At 50.0% G+C, this 17,913-nt stretch overlaps 1 protein-coding gene across 6 annotated transcripts in view; it reads left to right on the forward strand.

The window, feature by feature from the left end:
* SAMD4A (sterile alpha motif domain containing 4A) overlaps positions 1-17,913 on the forward strand; it is a 226,904-nt gene that overhangs the window by 201,059 nt on the left and 7,932 nt on the right. For 3 of the 6 annotated variants that reach the window (XM_070797624.1, XM_070797626.1, XM_070797627.1), the window contains 5 exons: positions 1,534-1,652; positions 6,244-6,445; positions 7,773-7,899; positions 15,907-15,990; positions 16,229-17,654. In XM_070797624.1, the coding sequence (XP_070653725.1) occupies positions 1,534-1,652; positions 6,244-6,445; positions 7,773-7,899; positions 15,907-15,990; positions 16,229-16,374 (678 nt within the window). In that variant the 3' untranslated portion in view covers positions 16,375-17,654. Of the gene's footprint in view, positions 1-1,533; positions 1,653-6,243; positions 6,446-7,772; positions 7,900-15,906; positions 15,991-16,228; positions 17,659-17,913 lie in introns of those variants that run through there. The other 3 variants (XM_019968950.2, XM_019968952.2, XM_070797625.1) reach the window with 2 other exon arrangements.

The raw sequence follows: 17,913 nt of genomic DNA on the forward strand, positions 1-17,913 counted from the left end.
CTTTTGCAGTTTTTGGAGATACTCATGGACATTCACCTAGTATCATCAGCAAATGAGAGGGACCATAGAGGAGAGCCACAGCCTCACCTTTTAGCCCCGAGACCATTCACCGTGCACCTTAAGGGATATCAGCACCTTCTTCTCTAATGGGGCACTGAATGTCTGGTGGGGAAGCCCTCCTTGATGACTGTCCTCAATGGCATCTGGCCACGGTCACCTGGGAGGAAGGGGTTTGCAAGTTGTCAGTATCTTTTCCATAATATGATTCACGTCTTTTTGCTTTTGTTCACATAGCTGTCTTGTGTTCGGGTCCTTAAAGATTAAATGTCAGTAGAAGAACATTAAGCTGTCATTCTTTTCTCTCTGTTTAAGGAATCTGCTTCCTTTATGGGAAACAGGCATGTAGTTTATTATTACTCTGAGTAATCATTTACTGCTACTTAAAAAGTATTTATTTCATGCTTTATTGACAAAACTACTTGGGTATGGTATCTCCATCACTGTTATTGCTCATTAGTCAGATCTGGTGGACTTATGACAGCACATGGACCACAGTTCTACACACTTAACAGGGAGTTCCTATATCATGTGTGTGATCCTCACCAATCTAGAATATTACATGGCCATGACCTACCTGCAGCAGAATTCCCCGGCAATTGCTGCATACACAAACCCCCTAGACTCCTCTCGAGATCTATGAAACCAGGCTCTGGTGTGTGGGAGTTGATCGAAAATCTAGATTTTAACAGTCTCCTTGTGGGGATCCTAATATATCCTGAATTTGAGAGTCCCTGCCTTGAGGACTTACAGCCCCGTGAAGTCCTTCCCTGGGCTGCGCTGAGTACACAGCTGTACACAGAAGGACACATGATATTGATGGGAGAGTGTTATGTACGGGGCAGTAGACGAAACCTCCCCAAACCAGAAAAGGCTTGAGAAGACATCAGATCTATCCATTTTCCTAAGCCTTAGACAAAATTTAGGTAATCAGTGCGCTAGGGTTGTGTAGCACATGGGGCTCATAACTGGAGATTTCTCAGCAGAGTCCTAACACGTACAGTGTATACTCTGTGTTCTGAAGCCCTGAAGACCACTCCAGGGTGAGCACAGACCATCAAAAAGATTGATTTTTGGAGTGGTTTAGCATTTCCATTGATTATGAAAATGCAGGGGGGCTGCAAAAGCCAGAGTAGTCAACAATCAATTTTGCAATTCATTATTGGTTAATAAATAGAGTCCAGAGTGGAGTCAGGGGAAAGAGGAAGGAGGGTAGGGATCTGCCAGAAATGCAACCGAAATCAAGGATTGCCAAAAGCTTAATGCATGTACCTTACCAGGCACCTCCAATGTCAAATAACTTGAATTTTCAGTACAGGAGGCTCTCAAATGAAATTGACTGCTGTTTGGATCAGGTTGGAAACAAGGTGAAGAAAAGGCAACCATAGGACTCCAATATTTCCCCTATTAATTGCATGTTTCTCCCTCTAATGCCAGGTTGCATCACCCATTAAAAAGTCCTGTTTGTTTTTGCAGGCATTTACAGAGACACAGAAAAAAAGATTGTTGTCATGGAAACAGCAGGTGCAGAAGCTCTTTCGGTCTTTCCCTCGGAAAACCCTTCTAGACATATCAGGATATCGACAGCAAAGAAAGTATGTTGGGATTTCAGTCTTTGTAATGCATGGTGGTTCCAGGACCTTACTGTCTGCATGGGTTCCAGGGTCAAGACTACACAGGGCATCATTCCTTATTTCTTAGAGTGTCCTCTGACAAGTTCAGACCACATTCTTTAAACAGGTGGGGTGGGGAAAAGGCTGTAGAGGGAAAGACTTCCCAGAGGAAGAGCTGAATGTGATCTTTGGCAATTCAATTTACATGGTCAAAATGATGTTATTAGTACAGATGGGCATGGAGTGGTGAGCGGGTACGATTTAATGAGTGCCAGCAAAACACTCGGTGGTTTATCCACAACAGGGGGCTCTGAAAGGACAAAAACAGGTTGTTCTCTCTGCACCTTAAGTGGTAGTGTAATTTTTTCTCCCTTCTTGCTGCAGACAAGCTAATTATAGTTGGTGGCAGGGTGAAGAGCCCAGTGCTCGTCTATTTTGGTCTGAGCTGCAATCTAAGAGTAGAGCAGAACCATTCTTGATTTTTCATAGCACTTCAGCATCTTGGATGCAGTTAAAAAAAGCCTCGTTGTACTTTACAACCCATTACTTTAATCTGGTTTTAAATTGAAGAATCCAGTTGCATATTAAAGGTGAATTATAGTGCCAATCTAGGGGAGGAATCATGAGGAGGGGTGGAGTGAACCATTGAACAATAACAGGGTGTCTTGGGGAGACAAGAGAATGATGGTGCCGACATGCTGGAAAATCAACATCCTTTTTTACTCTTTTCAACATGAGCATATAAATAATCATTTTTTCATTCGCACCTAGAAAGTTCTGAATTCATTTCTCAGTGCATATGTAGAAGTGTTGAGTGTGTTGTTGACTGTGTTGTTCAAATGTTTGGCATTTATTTGCATAAGTGTGCCTTGAAACATCACTGTTTCATAGTACCTCAGGGAGATAAGGCCAGTTGGAATTTGAGAAAAGTCTTCATTAAAAATTAATGTAAAAATTGAAGTGTTATCATATTCCAGCATATATAACACAGTTATTTATTAAACAAACATTTAGCATTTGCTTTGTGCCAAGTTAGGTATCCAAGCACTTAAGAATATTATTACATTTAATCCTTGCAACAACCATATGAGGTAGAAGGGGCTATTATTAACCCCAGTTTACAGGGGAGTTGGGAGGCATCCAGGATTTGGACCAGACAGGCCAATGCCAGCTCCAGAGTCGGTACTCTTAAGCGCTACGGATGCTGGGTCACTTTCCTGGTCTCCAGATGATGTGCAGAAAAGCCAGATAAAACAACACTCTGTAGCCAGCTCCTTGGTCCCAAGCCTCCCTGGAGGGTTGGGCTGGACCACCAGTGCACCTTGAGGATTCCTGGGGCCCAAATGAAAGGCCAGGCCTGCTCCTTAGCCTTCTCCCCTGGGGCTACCCCTGCCCTAGACTCTCCCTCTTCTTGTAAGGGCAGCAATACCCACTAAGAAAGAGGAAGATCCACACCCCTCTTGCAAACCAGGTCCTTGGGAGACAAGTTCCAAGAGAAAGAAAGAATTCAGAAGTTGAAGATAAAGATAGAGCTTTCAAGCTCTTTGCTCCTCCTCCCCAAAATGCCATCTGCTCGTCTGTCTGCCCTGTTTTGTCCTTGGTCCTAATCTGAGTGTCTGGTAACCTTGATTTCTCTAGAGTGTTATTAACCAATGCTTGAATTGGGTTAACTCAAGATTTGCCCGATTAGGCCTCCTTATATTGATTAGAGTGAATTCAATCATTGATTATGGATGTTCAATTGGAAGTTGCTAAATTTCGAATTGTGGTGCTAGAGAAGATTCTTGAGAGTCCCTTGGACAGCAAAGAGCTCAAACCAGTCAATCCTAAAGGAAATCAACCCTGAATATTCACTGGAAGAACTGTTGCTGAAGCTGAAGCTCCAATACTTTGGTCAGCTGGTGTGAAGAGCCGACTCATTGAAAAAGACCCTAATGCTGGGAAAGATTGAGGGCAGGAGGAGAAGGAGTCAACAGAGGATGAGATGGTTAGATGGCATAACTCAGTGGACATGAGTTTGAGCAGGCTCTGGGATTTAGTGAAGGACAGGGAAGCCTCCCATGCTGCAGTTCATGGTTGCAAAGAGTCAGACATGACTGAACAACTCAACAACAACAAAAGTTCTAGGAAATAATTTGTTTTCATAAATATTACCTCTGGGATCTTGTTATGCTATTAATTTTCTTAAAAGACCTGTTTTTTCCCATAATACAGAGGTAACTGCAGCCCAGCCCTTCCTTGAACTATCACAAGTCCCAAATTAATTGGTTCTTATCAATGTTATTTTATCAGTCTTTTCATGCACTTCAAGGTAATGAAATCAGTTGGTTAGATTTAAGAAAGCAGAGAAAGACACAGATGAGCAGAGTAAGAGAATGAGAAATGAAAACTTTTGTCACTGTGTTCTCTCCAAAGAAAGAATGATTATTTCATTAAGCCTAGTGATCTTAAGTGACTTAAGCTTTCACTCTGGTTACCAGCAGTGGCAACCCTCAAAAAGTCTGACTTTATAGTAATCAGCTTAGGACCCCACAGTGAGACCCACTGTTATTAGAAAGACACCCTAACCAAATTCTCACCTCCACCCAGTCTATCCCCAAAATGTTAGCTCTACCAGCTCCATGAGTCCTAACTTTAGGAGTCCACGTTTTCTCCTGTGACTAAGTGTCCCATTACAGAAGCCTCTGCCTACATTATATTGCTTAAGAATATAGTCTTGCCTTCCTGGAAGCACAAATTATTTTAGCATCACTTGCTGACTGCTCTGTTTTGCATATGAAATAACTTTTAAAAAATCCAACCAAGAAGGAAAATGAGCAAAAAAGCTATCTGCACTAAATAAGGAAAAGTCTTAGCAGAATACTAAATCATCTACCAGGTGGCCAAAATTCTGACTCCAAAAACCAAAGGACTGGTTTTCGTAGTTAAAAAAACAAACAAACAAACAAACAAAAACAAGAAAACAGCCACTTGATCTTTGTCCCCACCTGCCCCCTGTCCATTCTCCAAAGGAGGTCTCTCCCATCGCATGAAATTATTTCTCCTCCTCCTGGCCCAAATTTCCTCTTTCAAACCAAACATTTTAAACCTTAGTAAAAGAAGGAAGGAAGCTGAGAAATCTGAGAAAGAACGAGATAAAGAGACTTAGAACCCATGAGTATCCTCCTCATCTCATGGGGATGAGCCTGGACTGGAATCTGGTCCGAAAAGCCTAGAAGTGGTAAAACACAGACCAAAAGTCAGTGCTTATCAGCTCACTATGGAATTCTCTTCCCCCTCACCCCTCACCAGGAAATTTAGGAATTCTGAGGAAGAAACCCTTTCTGCGATGAGCCATGCTGATGATTTAGTTGCTCCACCCCACCACACACATAACACTCTCTTTCTCAGGAAATAACAGATTTGCAGTGCCCGCCTCCCGCCTCATAGGGTTAAACTACGTCAGCCCTCTCTTCCTGGAGTCTCCTCACAGGCTTGGTAGGAACCTCCCCTGTGTGGCTGCGAAAGCAAGTCTGTTCCATCTTGTGGCCGTTGGAGGTAAAGCATTTCGACTGAGACATCAGTGAATGACTAAAGCTGACTCTTCTTGGAAAGAATGTGCTGGTTCCTGAAGCCCTGCTGGCGGCTGTGCACCCTCCCAGAACTTGAGGCCTGCCGGAGAGGACGAGTTCTTCGGCGCTGAGGTCACCGGACCAATGGGATCGCGGTGTCTGAGCGTGAGGCCACGGGCCCCCAGCGTCCTCCCTGCGTGGACCCTAGAGAAGCATGGAACCTCCGGGTCTTTCTACAGGGAGGGCCCGAGGAGCAGGGAGCAGTCAGTGTCCTAGGTCCAGGGAGCTGGCAACCATCATCCTCTTCGTTCTCATATCCCTCCTGTGAATCTGGGAGTCAGAGCCCCAGACTTGGGGTCTGCTCTGCCATTTGGAGATCATGAGGGCAGAGACTGAGCCATTCTCTTGTTCGCCCTGCCTTTACTGCCAGGAGCTGTGCCATCCAGGCCTGGGACCTGCGGGATTGATGAGGACAGATGCCATCTCTTGTCCCAGGGAGCTTATGTCCTAGTGGGGCCCAGAGGCCACTCCTCCCGAGTCTGCTGCTCAGACCGACAGCAGACAAACCAACCGTGGTGTGCTGGAAGAGGCCTGGGTCCTGGTGCAGCCACTTTCTTGCCATGTGGCTTCTGGATGGGCACATGAGTTCTCAGAGCCTGTGACACAGTAGAAAGAAGGCTGAAGCCCACACTGGTTAACTTTCTGGGCTCATATTCCAGCACTGCCCCCTAATGGCTGTGTGACCTTTGAGACATTATTAAGCTCTGTATTTTACTTCTCCAACTGTAAAAGGAGTGCCTACTTCATAGGGTTGTCGTGAGGATTGAAGAATCAATGTGAAAGTCCCAGGGCACTTGATATTAGCTCTCAGTTCTTAGCTATGATTTTAATCATAAAGCCTTGATCCTCCCCGTAGGCCTCATAATGGTCAAAGTGTGAGCAGACCCCAAGGAGGCATCCCGGGGGCTGGGAAGGGCCGGGGGTTACTGATGACCTCTGTTTTTCTCTATTGACTCTCACAGCCGTGGCTTTGGGCAATCCAACTCCCTCCCGACAACCAGCTCAGTGGGTGGCGGCATGGGCAGGCGGAATCCACGCCAGTACCAGATCCCCTCCCGGAATGTCCCTTCCGCCCGCCTTGGCCTCTTGGGCACCAGCGGATTCGTCAGCTCTACCCAGCGCAATACCGCAGCCAACCCCACCATCATGAAGCAAGGAAGACAGGTCTGCCCCGCCCCCGGGAGGAGGGTGGGCCAGCCAAGCTCAGGGCCTGAGGCTCAGGACATCCTCCCAAATTACCCGAAGGCGAAGGGAGAAGCCCAAAGGGACTAGGTTGAAGACAGTTGCCCCTGTGATTCAGAGGTTTGTTTGCAGTTTCTCTGGGAGATAAAGCAAGGCCATGGCGGCACCTGGCATCATGGGGATTTGTTCCAGGACCACTGTAAACCTGGGGGCTCTGCACATAGGGGCCATTAGGAAGAAATGCGAGACCTATTTCTTCTTTGCCTTGATCCTCAACCTGCCCTAGCAGATCCCAATGCCTTCCAGATTTGGCTTGCAGAGGAGCCTGAGCATCTAAGGAGCTTTCTTAGCATTTATATCTGAGGCAGATAACTCCTTTGACATGGTCCCAGCTGTGGTAGAAAACCCTACAGGGAAGGAAGGAGACTGAGAGAGGCTGTCAGTCAGTCAAGGCCACACTGCCCAGAGGTTCTCGCTGTGTGATTTAGAGCCAGCATCAGTCCCCTGGCTCGTCGTCTCAGGAGTCCCTCCCCCGCACTCGCACCCTCTGCCTCCCACATGTAGCCCCTGCGTTGTGGGGCTCTGTGGGTGGGGGCTGGGATTAGAGGGACGCCAAGTGAGTCTGAGGTTCTGGGTTTGTCATGAGAAACTAAAGGATGACAGCTTGGTTTTAAAAAACAGGAAACCGTTCCTGGCAAGACAGGCAGGATTCACTCCCCCGGGGAAGCAGCCCAGGGTAGGAGAAAACCCCAGTCTTGACCATTGTGGGAAGCCACCAGATGGATCCAGGAGGAAACCACCGCTAGGACACCCGCGTAATAACAAACACACAAGCTGAGTTGTGCCAGCTCATTGCCAGCTGAGAGGTTCTTTTTTCCTCCTTCTCCCTTTGTAGTAAATTGTAAGAACCTCGAAGAGAAAATCAAATGAGAGCCCTGAAATAGTTTGTGCTCTTCGTTGCAGACATTTATAGAACTCCCCCCATTTCCGAGAAAAGTGATAGGAAAAGCAGAGACAACAGAAGGGATAAAGAGAGTTTTAGAGCCAGCGAGGGAGATTGGTGTCCAGATTAAGCTGAGGCTTAGAGAAGAGCCTGGGGCTGAGGGGTAGTGTTGAATAAAATGAATGGAATCTAAAGCCCCTCTCTCTAAATAAGCAGACAGATCGCGCTGGCCTAGGAGCCCTTTCCCAGAAGTTAGCAGAGAGTTCTCCCAGGGTATCTGCCTCCTGGATTCTGGCTGATGGCCTGCTGTCATCCCTACCCCCAGGTGTCTGGACTAATGGGTTCTGCTTCTGTGTTTTTCCCTAGAACCTCTGGTTCGCCAACCCCGGGGGCAGCAATAGCATGCCAAGCCGCACCCACAGCTCTGTCCAAAGGACCCGCTCACTGCCTGTGCACACTTCACCACAGAATATGCTGATGTTCCAGCAGCCAGGTAGGGCCCAGCCCTCCATCCCTCGTTGTCCTGTCGGGGAGGCCAGGTCACCAAAATAGATGCCCCAGTGAACTCAAGCGGAAAGTGCTTAGCCTCGACTGCCACCTTGCATTCTTTTGAGCTTATAGAAGCCTTTCCTTTTTTAAACCATGCCTTGCCAGCATGAATAGCAGCCTATTGGCTGGGAGCCAGCACATGGAGCCCCAGAGTTGGTTGTGATCTGACACGGGGGTATTTTGGATCCTAGTCATATTTCTAGATTGATTAACCGAGAGACATCACTGGAGGGCTTCCAGGGGAAGTTGGGAGGGGTTCCATGTACAGTGTGTGTGTGTGTGTGTGTGTGTGTGTGTGTGTGTGTATGTGGTTGGTGTGTATGTACATAGGGGGATGAGTAGATAGACAGAGAAAGAGAAAACTCCATGGTGTTGATGCTGAGAGACCCACCCCTGGTTTGGGAGTGCTTTGCACACATGATTGCTGGTCCATCCATCTTCCCTTTACTTGGTTAAAGAGCAGCCTGGTGCGCCTCTTGTCAATTTCATCTTTGACCCTGCCTCCTCAAACGGAGTTGCCAGAATTACATTCAGGTGCCTGCACCTTTCCCTGTGCAGATAGTTGACTTCTTACACTTCATGAGTAATACAAAGCCCCACAAGCGATTATTGCATGATTTGTGCCTGGAAGAAGATCCTCGCCCTTTCTGGTAGATGCACTCTGTACAATGTCTTACAGGAGTTTGAGGGGAAATGTCACTGTGACCTGGGCATGGAAGCTTCTTGGAGGTGAACTTCAGGGAGCAGAGGGTGAAGAGATGGAGAGAGGAGGGTGGAGTTGCAAGTAGAAGGAGCTAAGAGAGCCAAACTGCAAGGTTACCAAGTCCTACAACGAGTTCCACAGTGGCTTGGTGGCGGGCTCAGGCTGAATGAAGTAGCAGTGTGTATCCCAAGGGAGCTGGAAAGGCTGCAGCTGATGGTGGGACCCTGAACCCAAGGCCAAGAAGCTTGGATCCCAGCTGCTCTCAGTGGGGAATTGATAAGAGCTTTTGAGCAGGGGGACAGGCCGGGATGAGCATAGAGGAATGAAGAGTGGGCAGGCTGGAGGGAAGGAGGTGAGGCCACCAAGGGGTGGGGAGGTGCCAGTGGCAGGAAGCCACCAAGGCTCAAGATAATGTCAGGAAAGAGAAGGACGTCGGCATGCTCCAGATGCTGATTTAAAGTTGCTTCTTGACTTCTAGAACTCTACCTATTTGCACACCTTTGTTTTAAAGCTCCTTTTCTTCCTTTTGATACTTGATATTTTTCTTCCCAGGAAGAAAATACTTGATAGAATTTGGGGGCTGTGAAGGCCTGATCCCAGGTCATTTAGTCCCAGCCTCTGCTTTCATGTAGAATTATGTATAATTTACTCCCAGTAAAAGAGACTTTGGAGACAAAGTGAGACTCTGGAGACTCTGGTCCCACCATCAGCTGCAGCCTTTCCAGCTCCCTTGGGATACACACTGCTACTTCATTCAGCCTGAGCCCACCACCAAGCCACTGCGGAACTCGTTGTGGGACTTGGTATCCTTGCAGTTTGGCTCTCTTAGCTCCCTCTACTTGCAACTCCACTCTCCTCTTTCCATCTCTTCACCCTGTGCTTCCTGAAGTTCACCTCCAAGAAGCTTCCATGCCCACCCAGGTCACAAAATCTGAAGACATCTTGGGCACAAGATCTTTCACCTTGAATGAATAGCTCACCCTGACCTCACCCCCAGGACTGCAGCCCAGCTACCCTGGCATAACCAACGACTCTCCTCTAATCCTGACACATTTGTAGCCTTTTACATTCTTTCCTACCTTTTTTTCCCTCTTTGTGGCTCTCTTCCAAGTCCTCCATCATCCTGTTTGTCCCTCATCTTAATTGGGCAGACCAAGCCCACTGGGAAGAGATGGGCCGTCTCTGGGAGAAGAACCATTTGGGTCTGTTGATACGAATCTTTCATTTGCACTTTGCTTCCCCTCTCTGTTACACAGCAGTGCTGAACAGTTGGCTTATGCTCAGGTCAGCTATGACCCTAAGATCGTTTCCACCCTCTTCCCATGAAGCCTCTTGTTCCCTTAGTTAAAGAAGCAAACACTACCGAACGGCTTGTAAGAGAAAGTGACTATCCCCCGACCTCCCTTCCCAGCCCACAGTCCCACCTCCCAGAGGCAGCACTTAATAATTGATTTCAGTTTTCCTGGTAGTTCCCTGCACGTCTCTCAGTAATGGTGTTTACATGCTGCTGGACTCAGAGCTCTGGAACCCTTGGGTTATTGTTGTTGTTTTTATCAGCCTCTCCCCAAAGCATGACAAACCCACTTCCAGCAAGGCCCTGATGAACCACAGCATTTCTAGTAACCATGGCATGAGGACAGGGCTGCTGCATATTTCCTGATTGTAAATAAAAGTGGTGCAGCAATAAAGAACCTGCCTGCCAGTGCAAGAGACGCAGGAGACACGGCTTCAATCCCTGGGTCAGGAAGATCCCTTGAAGCAGGAAATGGCAACCCCGCTCCAGTATTCTTGCCTGGAAAATCCCATGGACAGAGGAGCCTGGTGAGCTACAGTTCATGGATTCATCTGAGCACAGCAACAGCAGCAGCAGCAGGAGCCACTCCTAAGTCCTGCCCAGCACCCTTGGCCCATGTGAGGTGGCTCTTCCTGAGACATGACAGCGAAGGGTGAGGCAGGGCACTGCCGTGAAAGGAAAGGAGGCTGCAGAAATTTCCCTCCTCCGTGGGCACAGAATGTTCCTCCTCAGCCTTTGCATCTAGGACCTGGCGGTCAGGGGCTGGGACTAGACCACAGGCATCATATCAGGAAGGCAGAAAGCTTCCGTCTGTACACAAGCAGTACTACTAGTGAATGCATGATGGACCGGAGATGTGTGACCAGCCCAAAATTACTGAGAAAACTGTGCTGCCTTCCAACGTACTAATTGCATCCTGGCCATTGGATGTCTTCACAGCACTCATTTTGAACCATCTGGGCAAATCTTAAAGACTACAGTGCATTCCAAGGAAGTTTTGATTCTGTGAACTTAATCCCATCAAGATGATGGAATGTCTCCAAAGAATAAAAAAAGGCTGGGGTCTGGAACCAGCCTCAATATTGTATGACAACTCATGAGTCACCTTGCTTGAATCTTCAGGACGCTTCCTTCTTTCCTGGATCTACGGAATCTGTGGACCCCTTGGAGGCCAGGGTAGAGGTGATTCTTCACTTCACTCTGCTGTGGACAGATTTGAAATGTTTCCCAGGACAGGCCAGGAGAGCCATCAATAATCATGGCCCCTTGCTGGCCTCTGGGATGAGTAAGAAAGATGAAGCTGGTCCCCCTCAGAGTGAGGGCTGATACTATCACTAGAAGGGTGATGAGCTCACAACCAACATGGTGCCTGGCCAAGAGGGGTCATGTTCCTCCCAGAGGCAGGGTGTTTTCCCAACTGGAAAAATAGTTTGGAAACTGCTCACAGAAATGACATCATATCTTGGGAGCAGATCCTGCTGACCAGGGCTCTACCACTCTTGGGATCAGACAGTATCTCCGAGGAACTTGGGTGTGACACTAGGAGACCATGGAGGCTCTTCACCGCCTGGAGAGCCTGACAGGATGGGGCAGGGGGTCCAGAAGCTGAGGAGAAGCACCAGAAGGGTAGACTGAGCGGCCTCACCGAGCACCTCGTCCTTCTCCTGCTCAAAGCCACGTGCAGACGACCTTTGGCACTAGACTGCCCAGATGTGAGGCACTGCCTTACATGGTGGCATTGCACGACGTGAGGTTACCTGCTCTCCATCACAAGCCTCCTTGTGCAGCAGCTCACGACTGAAATCCTGCCATTAGAATACCCGGGAGCACAGTGCACAGAGCTGTCATCATCCCTTTCCTTGTTAGTGTGAATGAGCTCCAGGTTCCTTCCAGAGAACTGCCTTTCGTGAGACCCGGGAAAGACAGAGATTCATCGCTATACTAGGTCCACAGAGGACAGAAGGCGCTGCCCCGCAGAGACAGAGGCCCGAACGGGGACCTGCCTGAAGCACCTGATCCACGCTGGCTCCTCCCCTTCCAGTGAGCCCGGCTCAGGGTGGGCAGATGATGGGCGGGGAGGCTGTCAGGTGCATCGCTGTCACCACCAAGACCCCAGCGGGGTCCGTGCCCCCCGCGTCTGACAGCCACATTCAGAAAGACCAATCAGGGTGAGATGAGGCAATAACATCTGGCACCATGTTCTCCTCGTCAGTTTTCATGAAAGCATGGGTCCTGGAGGATTTCCCCTGTGCTGAGTTCCACAGGTCTCTGAGTGAAGCCCCAGAGAAGCGCTGCATTCTCCACAGCAGACTCGGGATGCAGCTGGTACCCGTGTTTCTCCACCACCCGAGCAGGCGTGGGGTTCTCTTTTCCTTTCAGCACCTCTCTCCCCTTTTCTTCTTTGTTCCCACCTTGCCTTCATCTTCCTTACTCCTTTCATCACAGTCAGCCAGCTCCCACTTCTGTATTCTCTGTCCCTCCTCGACAGACTGACTTTCTTGACTTCTCGACTTCGAGCAGTGCCGCTCCTCACTTTACTAGACTCGCAGCCCTCCTGGTTACTCGGCAGAGTGGCTCCAGCTGTAGTTGGCAAAGTGAGATTCTCAAGGTTTCTCCAAGAGTGCCCCGACCTGTTTCTTAAAGTCCTGAAGACACTGGCCTCTTTACCTCAGCCTCAGGGACTCAGAGAGCGCAGCAGAAGGGCATGTCGGGTGCCACAGTCGTGAACCTCAGCTGCCACGGCTGCTTCTGTCAAAGAGGAGCCATGTGGAGATCCCTGGGGGACCTGCAGCAGCACCTTGCTCAGGTTGGGCGCTGCTTCCAGAGTCTTCTGACCCTGGGCCTGAGCAGCAGTCCATGTTTTTGTAGGACTTCTAAAAAGGCAAAGTTAAAAGTCCCCCTTCAGCCTCGACTCTGGGCATCCTAGAACTGGGGGTCCTCAAATACACACCCTAATGTGTACACAAATACACATCCTGGAATGGTCTGGTGGAGAGGGGAAGAATCTCTCATTCTCAGAGATGCCATCTGAGCTAAGGAAGCAGGCCTGCTAGGGCAGTAACACAGAGGGCTCCGAGTCTGTTTGTCCTCCTGAAGACTCAAAACTACATCTGTCTGATCCCTTGCTGCTGTGGGGGCCGGGATAAACATGATGAGCCCCTAGGGTGAGCAGGAACCAGGACAAGATTTGGCCTGTAGTTCATGTGGATCTGTGGGCAGGAGTTGCCCAGATACTTAGCCAGGGCTTTGAGAGTGCTGCCCACTAAGCCAATCATGGCTGAGGGCTTCCAGCCTGAGATAGAAGCTGCTTTTCATCCGGCTGGTCTCCCTCTGTCTCATATATGCGGGGAGGTGCCTCGGATCTGTTTTTATCAAGTACACAATTAAAAAGTCACACTTAGGAAACTCTGTTGTGCGAACATACAGGCTTCTCCCAAGACTTAGAATTTTTCAGAGCCACTTCAAGATTGGTGGGGGTCATGACTCTGCCCATGTCCCCGAAGGAAGATCTGGAGGATTAAATGCAAGCATGCCAACTTTCAACCTAAAAGAGCAGCCACGAAGGTTTGGAGATTCTGGAGCAGAGAGCCCCACATTTCTCAGCCCCTTGTTTTTGGAACACGCAATCCAAGGCTTGGAAAATGGCATTTTGCTGCGTGTTGGCAAGAAATCCTGCAGCTGAAACACTTCTCTCCAAATGTCGAGCATCTTTATTTATCCAAATCTCTCCACAGTGTTTGTTTAAAGGGGAGTGCTAGAGAGTAAACTTAATTTTACAATGAGCATATGGATGGCTATAATTGCTAAGGGTTTTTTTTTTTAATCTATTTGCTAACTGGCTATATATATAATTGTGTTTCTATTTTATAGATTTCACACCCTGAAGGCTGCTAATTTTTGCATGCATATGATTTTCACATGAATGGATGAAAATACTAAAATACTCTTCCCTGGATTGTCTAATTGCCCCAACCCTACTCTGAGAGCAGGGGTGGGTGGGGCCAGGGAGACCCGTTCTCCATGGCTCCCAGCTTCCCTGGAAGCCCAGCCATCCTCTGTTTGCTCATGAATTGGCAGAGCTGTCTTTCAAACCCATGGATGCTGGAACTCATGTCAGAAAGAACTCTATCTGCTCTCCAGTGATCCATTTTGCCAACCTTCTCGTTGAGAATTTTAAATAACAGAAACAACATCTGCCTCTGAATTAGCTGGTAATGGGGAACATAGATCGCAGAGGAGACCTAAATGTATAGCTCATCCAGGAAAACAAATACTTTGGTTTAGCCATTGGTTTCAACTTCCTCTCCCACCAAACCACCAACCTCATTTTTCATTCCTTCTCCTGCTCTGGCCCCAAGCGCCCCCTAGTGGAGATTCTTAGAAGCCAGGAAGAGGCCTGCAGTCGGGGCCTCAGGATTCTTTCCCCACTTTACAGGCAGAAGAGCCTAGGCCCAAAGGAAGGGAACAACTTCTCAGGGTCACACGGGAAGGCAGCAGCATGCTGACACTTCCAGGCACTCAGAACACAGCCCACGGCGGGGGTTTTTCTGCCCTTCCCCATGGAATTTCACAATTTTGTCTGAGTTTCACAATAGCTGTCAGTTTCCTTCTATTTCTTGCTCCATCTTTTTCATCACTCAGTAGACATGTATAAGGTGTGCAGAAGGCCATGGCTGGGTATCGTGGGAGAGTCAGAGAAATCTGTGAGCATCATAATGACAATGGTGGAAGTGTCTGCAAGGTGCTTCCAAACTAGTCAAGGATGTTCAAGACCTCCGCAAGGTGGGGACGATGGGGGCAGTGCTGGTGATGAGCCCCAGCAGGACAGAGGAGGTACCCGGGCTGCCCCTCCCTCAGAGCAGGAGAGCCCAGAGCCTGGAGGGGTGAAGAGGGTCCAGACGATAGAGCTGGCTCTGTGGTTAGGATGCACAATGTTGTCCTGGGCAGCGGAAACGCTTGCTTCAAAGTGCTTGGAGACCAAGAGCATTGACAAGCACTGGCAGACGTGTGGTGTGCGGTAGAACACTGGCTCTGGAGTCAGACCCCTGTGGGTTCCTGTCCCAGCCAGTGTCAGGCGGCTAGCCTTGATATGTCACTTAGCCTCTGGGAGGCCCACTTGAGAACTGGACACCCAGCAGAGTGTTGGACTCAGAAGAGGTTCCCACCAAGCTATGGTTTTCCTTTCCTGTGCTTCATAATGAAGCAGAAATGCACCAGGCCCAGTTCTGGGCACAGGGACCTGAGCCAGGTTCCGCTCCAGTGAAGCAAACACTCAGCTGGGAGGAGGCCACAAATACACACATAATATGTCAGGTGTCGGTGACGGTGACGAAGAAAAAATGGAGCAAAAGGATGGGGTGGAAAAATTCTGTTCACTGCAATGAACAGAAAGTCCTTTCCAAGGAGACAGTAGAGCCAGAGACGTGACAACAGGCAGAGAGTGAGCTATGGGATCTTCAGGGGACCAGCATTCTGGGCAAAGGAAATAGCAGTGCAAAGGCCCTGGGGTAGAAGAGGGTCTGGGAGGAGGGAGTGAAGGAAGGGGATGTTGTATGAAGGCAGGGAGGTGACAAGGGCCAGGTCTGCAGGGCCTTGCAGGCTGTAGGAAGGGCTTGGCTTTTACCCCAGTGAGAAGCTGCTGGAGGGGTCTGAGCAGAGGCTGGCAGACTGTGACTGTGACAGCTATATTTAGCCACCGGTTTTCATCCAGCTGCAGTGGGCTCAGGGTGTCTAACAGACTGAGAGGTCAGTTGAACCCAAGTGCAGCACACTCTCCATGGCAATCTTGGCAGTCCCCCCAAGTCCATGCAGGGAGGCAGCCCTGGCGGTCCCCCCAAGTCCTTGCAGGGAGTCTCACCAAACCCTCACCCTGAAGGTGGAGCCAGCGGCACTGTGCATACTTTCTCCTTGTTGTCAGAGCCCCTGTCACCAATGTAACCCTTTGTCCCCTGCAGAATTCCAGCTTCCGGTGACTGAACCTGACATCAACAACAGGCTGGAGTCCTTGTGCCTCAGTATGACCGAGCACGCCCTGGGAGGTGAGCGTGTCCTCCTGGCATGGCATGGCACACCTGGGAGAACCACTGGGCATGAGGATACAGGGCGGGGGAGGCAGGGGACAGGGGGAGAGAGGCCATGGGGGGCTGTTGGACCCTTGTCAAGCCACACCATCCACAGCACACGACGCCACGCGCAGCGAGCCCCAGCACCCTGCTCCTGCTCCTCCTCTGGGGGTGACTCAGGGCCCTGGAGAGCACGCTGTTCCTCTTTCCCCAGAGGCCCCACCCCCCAGGGCACACTGGAGTCCCAGCCCCGTGGTTGTCCCAGCCAAATGCGGGCACTGGAGGAGTCAGGAACACAAGACGTGGCTTTTAGTGGAAACATCCCCCCACAGCATTGGATTCTTTCCTTCTCGGCACTAGATCCCCCAGTCTGGTCCAAGCATATCCCAACGTGCTCTAAAAATAGAATTTCTGAAACCAAAATCCCTGCCTGTTTTTATACCTCCCTGTTCCAAATGGCTTCCACGACGCCCAGGGCCCGGAGGCGTCCTTCTCGGTCTGACAGGGACAGTCTAGTTGGATGCGTCCATGCTGTGCGGGGCTGCAGCCCCAGAGGAGCTCCCAGAGGCGGCTGGGCCATCCCACCATGAGTTTGGCCTGCAGCCCTGCGTCATTACAGCAGCCCTGGAGGCCTTCAGTGCCCTCCTGGTACTAAACGGGTGCCTTTCTCTGGCTGGACTCGCTGCCAGCCCCGGGGCTGTTTGGCAGGCAGAGGAGAGATGTCCGCCCCTTCCTGCCAACCTCCGGGGAGGCTGTGAGTCACGGCAATCCAGAGAGGCCTCCTGTGACCCTTCCCGACAGCCCTCTCCAGGCTGGACTGCTCACCCACCCCCGAGATGGGCACACGAAGAGCCATGCCGTGTGCCAGCCGGCAGCGGTGCAGAGAAAGGCTGTCGTCGGCCACTGCTCCAGAGAGCTTTGTCCTCCTGACCAGGGGTGTTTAGACTTTTAGTCTCTGCAAACGCAGTCTTATCCTGAGACCAAATATGAGGCAGATAAATGCTCTGTGTGGAGCAGAGTACAGACTAGGACTGCACCCTCCTGATCTCACCTGTGCAAGACTCTCCGAAGCCCGGAGAGAGCCTCTGCTCAGAACCAGAAGGGAGCTAGCTGAAGGCCTCCCAGGGCTTCTGACCAGATGGATGGTGGGGTACACGGCTCCCTCTGTGACCCCTCCCTCCGGGGGTTCCAGGGAACCCCACTGGCAAGCACCACACTCTCCCTTGGCCATTCAGTTCAGATCCTAGAAGCTCTGCCGCCTCACTGGTTCACTCCTGGTACCTCTGGGGGAGGTGCCACCAGCTCCTGTTCTCCAGGTAACCAGGGAGACTGGTCAACATTCTGACAGCCCCTGAGGCGTGATGGGACACAACCCAGAGGTCCATCCGCAGATGAACATGGATGGACAAGATTCACCGTAGCCACACACAGGAGTGTCATTCAGCCTTGACGCATGAAGTGCTGTTCCATGGCTGAACCGGCACAGCGTTATGCTAATCGGTGAAAAAGCCAGATACAAAGGCCACACAGCGTATGATTCACTTTATGCAAAGTGTTCAGAGTAGGCAAACCTACAGAGACCGAAAGTAGATCAGTGGCTGCCAGGGTTTGGAGGGAGGTGGGAATGGAGAATGGCTGCTGACAGGTCCCAGATTTCTTTAGGGGGGTGACAAAAATATTCTGGAATTAGATGGTGGTGATGGTCGCACAGCTCTCCTCAAAACCACTGAACTGTATGCTTGCAAAGGGTGAAATGTGTGGTAAGAAAATTATATCTCAATTTTGTCCTAAAGGGAAGGCCTCCAGACCTGAGACTTCAGGCCAAACTCGGCCCCATCGCAGGCACCCAGGTGCCCTCTCACCTGACACCTGACTGGGGACGGCGTAGGGGGGACTCTG

This window comes from Bos indicus, chromosome 10 (genome assembly GCF_029378745.1).
Source record: "Bos indicus isolate NIAB-ARS_2022 breed Sahiwal x Tharparkar chromosome 10, NIAB-ARS_B.indTharparkar_mat_pri_1.0, whole genome shotgun sequence".
Taxonomy (NCBI): Eukaryota; Metazoa; Chordata; class Mammalia; order Artiodactyla; family Bovidae; genus Bos; species Bos indicus.